We start from the raw sequence: 2541 nt of genomic DNA, 5'->3' as shown, positions 1-2541 counted from the left end.
AGATCGCATCATTGCACTCTAGCCTGGGCAACAGAGCGAGACTCCATCTCAATTTTAAAAAAAAGGAGAATGTCTGAAGGGATCTGGCCGTCCCTTGCAATGACCTCTGGCCCCAGAAAATCTCACAAACTGGACTCCAAGGCTGCCACAGATAATGAAAAGAGTAAAGCCCTCATTATTTGGCTCAGCTGAATCATAATAGCTTTGAGCATCAGTTTAAAAAAAATTTTTTTTAGAGACAGGGTCTTGCCCTGCCACTCAGGCTAGAGTGCAGTGGCGTGATCATAGCTTACTGCAGCCTCAAACTCAGCCTCAAGTGATCCTCCTGCCTCAGCCTCCCAAGTAGCTGAGACTACAGGCATGTACCACCATGTCCGGCTAATTTTTAAATTTTTTGTAGAGATAAAGCTTTGCTATGTTGCCCAGGCTGGTCTCGAGCTCCTGGGCTCAAGTAATCCTCCTGCCTTGGCCTCCCAAAGTGTTGGGATTATAGGCATGAGCCACCGTGCCCAGCCTGAGCATCAGGTTTTAGATCCGGGAAATGAACACGATGATACCCAAGGTGCATCTCCTATCTGACAGGATTGCAAAGATCCAATTAGATAATAATGTAAGAGAAAGGACTATTTAATCCATAAAATACAAATGGAAAGTGCTATTATTAGCATTAAAAGACAAAGTGGGGGCTGGGCACGGTGGCCCATGCTTGTAATCTCAGCACTTTGGGAGGCCAAGGTGGGTGGATCATCTGAGGTCGGGAGTTCAAGACCAGCCTGACCAACATGGAGAAACCCCATCTCTACTAATAATACAAATAATAATACAAAATTATCCAGGCATGGTGGCACATGCCTGTAATCCCAGCTACTCGGGAGGCTGAGGCATGAGAATTGCTTGAACCTGGGAGGTGGAGGTTGTGGTGAGCCGAGATGGCGCCACTGCAGTCCAGCCAGGTCGACAACAGTGAAAGAGTGAAACTCCATCTCAAAAAAAAAAAAAAAAAAGACAAAGTGGGTTGACTCTTCCTTACTTTTGCTTTTTGCTGCCAAACTTCTTTGGCTAGCGTCTTTACGGTCTTCAGCTGCTCCTGCAGTCCAGGAGGTATGGTCCTTTTGACTATAGAAAGCAGAGGCCTTATGATCAGAGGGGTTAGATCTCTAGTGGGCTCCCAATCTCCATTTCCAGCCCCTGCAACACTGAAGCTACCCTAGAGGACAGCAGGACCTATCACTTTATTCTGTGTCTCCTGGTGACTGGGAAACGGAGGTGGGAAGAAGGGAGAGAGAGCTGTCCTGAGCCCATGAAACATCCACCTAATGCCTGACATCCTAAAAGGGCTTTGGGACAACTGACTCCCGAATTCCAACCACTGCAAAAAATCTTACTCTCTGGGCTTGGAGTTGGGAACAGGCAAATGTGAAGTTTTGTTTTGTTTGAGACAGGGTCTTGCTCTGTCACCCAGGCTGGAGTGCAGTGATGCCATCACAGCTCACTGCAACCTCTGCCTCCCTGGCTCAAACAATCTTCCCACCTCAGCTTCTCGAGTAGCTGGGACTACAGGTGTGTGCCACCACGCCTGGCTAATTTTTTTTTTTTTTTTTTTTTTGTAGAGATAGGGTTTTGCCATGTTGCCCAGGCTGGTCTCAAACTCGGCCTCAAGCTAGCCACCTGGCTCTGCTTCCCAAGGTGCTGGGATTACAGGTGTGAGCCATTGCTCCCAGTCAAAATGTTAAGTTTAATTCTTCAACATTCTCTCCCGCCCACCTCCCAATGCTACTGCTTTCTATAACTAGACACTTTCCCCAGCTGCTGTGCAGAGAGCCTGACAAAGCCACAAGAACCTGCTCCACTCCTCTCCTGGGGCTTAGTTCTCTCCTTTGCCCACCATTGTTTTGGACTCTGAAGGCTGTGGGACATGCTCTGAATGACATGCTGTTTTCAGGGACTCAGGGAGACGTGTAGCAGCCAGGAGTTGAGGCCAGGGGAAGAAAAGGATGAAACCAACTGAAAACAGAGACAGTGGTTTCTCTCTGTCGGCAAACGGCACCCACCCATCTGTGCCAGCAGGAACTGGATCTTCTCCAAGTCGGTTTGGCCGGCCTCCTCCTCATCCAGATCCTTCATACTCTCCTTTAGCCCCACATAGAGGCTACTGAGCTCTCCCATCAGACGAAACGTCTCCACTGCCGTGGGGAAACTAGAACTCATTTTATACAGTGAATCACGTCGCTGACTCAGGACTTCACTCGAGACTTCGCTCCCTTCTGATGGGACTCGGTCGACGGAGTCTGGACTCCTGAAAAGGGTAACATCTTGGCCTGAGGCCTTCTGGGCAGGAATTCCACGTCGGTCCAAGGCTTGTGTTCTGTTTGGATCCAAACCTTCCTGGCCATGCTGATCAGCACTTAGGTACCCTGGGCCACCATAACCAGGATACATTGAATCACGACTGTCAGAGAGAGAGAAAGCACAGCCATGCTGAGCTGCATCTGGGTACACCTGGTCATGCTCACCTGGGCCAGGTGATGCCAAATGCTGTTG

General features: G+C 49.2%; 1 protein-coding gene across 1 annotated transcript in view; it reads right to left on the bottom strand.

Moving 5' to 3' along the window:
* Window positions 1–2270, bottom strand: part of LOC116483220 (glutamine-rich protein 2) — an 18524-nt gene extending 16254 nt beyond the window's left edge. Inside the window, exon 1 of the mRNA XM_058428385.1 lies at window positions 2052–2270. Within this exon, the coding sequence (XP_058284368.1) occupies window positions 2052–2111 (60 nt within the window). The 5' untranslated portion in view covers window positions 2112–2270. The remainder of the gene's footprint in view (window positions 1–2051) is intronic.
* Window positions 2271–2541: the final 271 nt, after the last annotated feature.

Source organism: Hylobates moloch, unplaced genomic scaffold (genome assembly GCF_009828535.3).
Source record: "Hylobates moloch isolate HMO894 unplaced genomic scaffold, HMol_V3 SCAFFOLD_15, whole genome shotgun sequence".
Classification (NCBI taxonomy): Eukaryota; Metazoa; Chordata; class Mammalia; order Primates; family Hylobatidae; genus Hylobates; species Hylobates moloch.
Note: the sequence above shows the minus strand (reverse complement) of the source record. Positions and strands in the feature narration are given on the sequence as shown.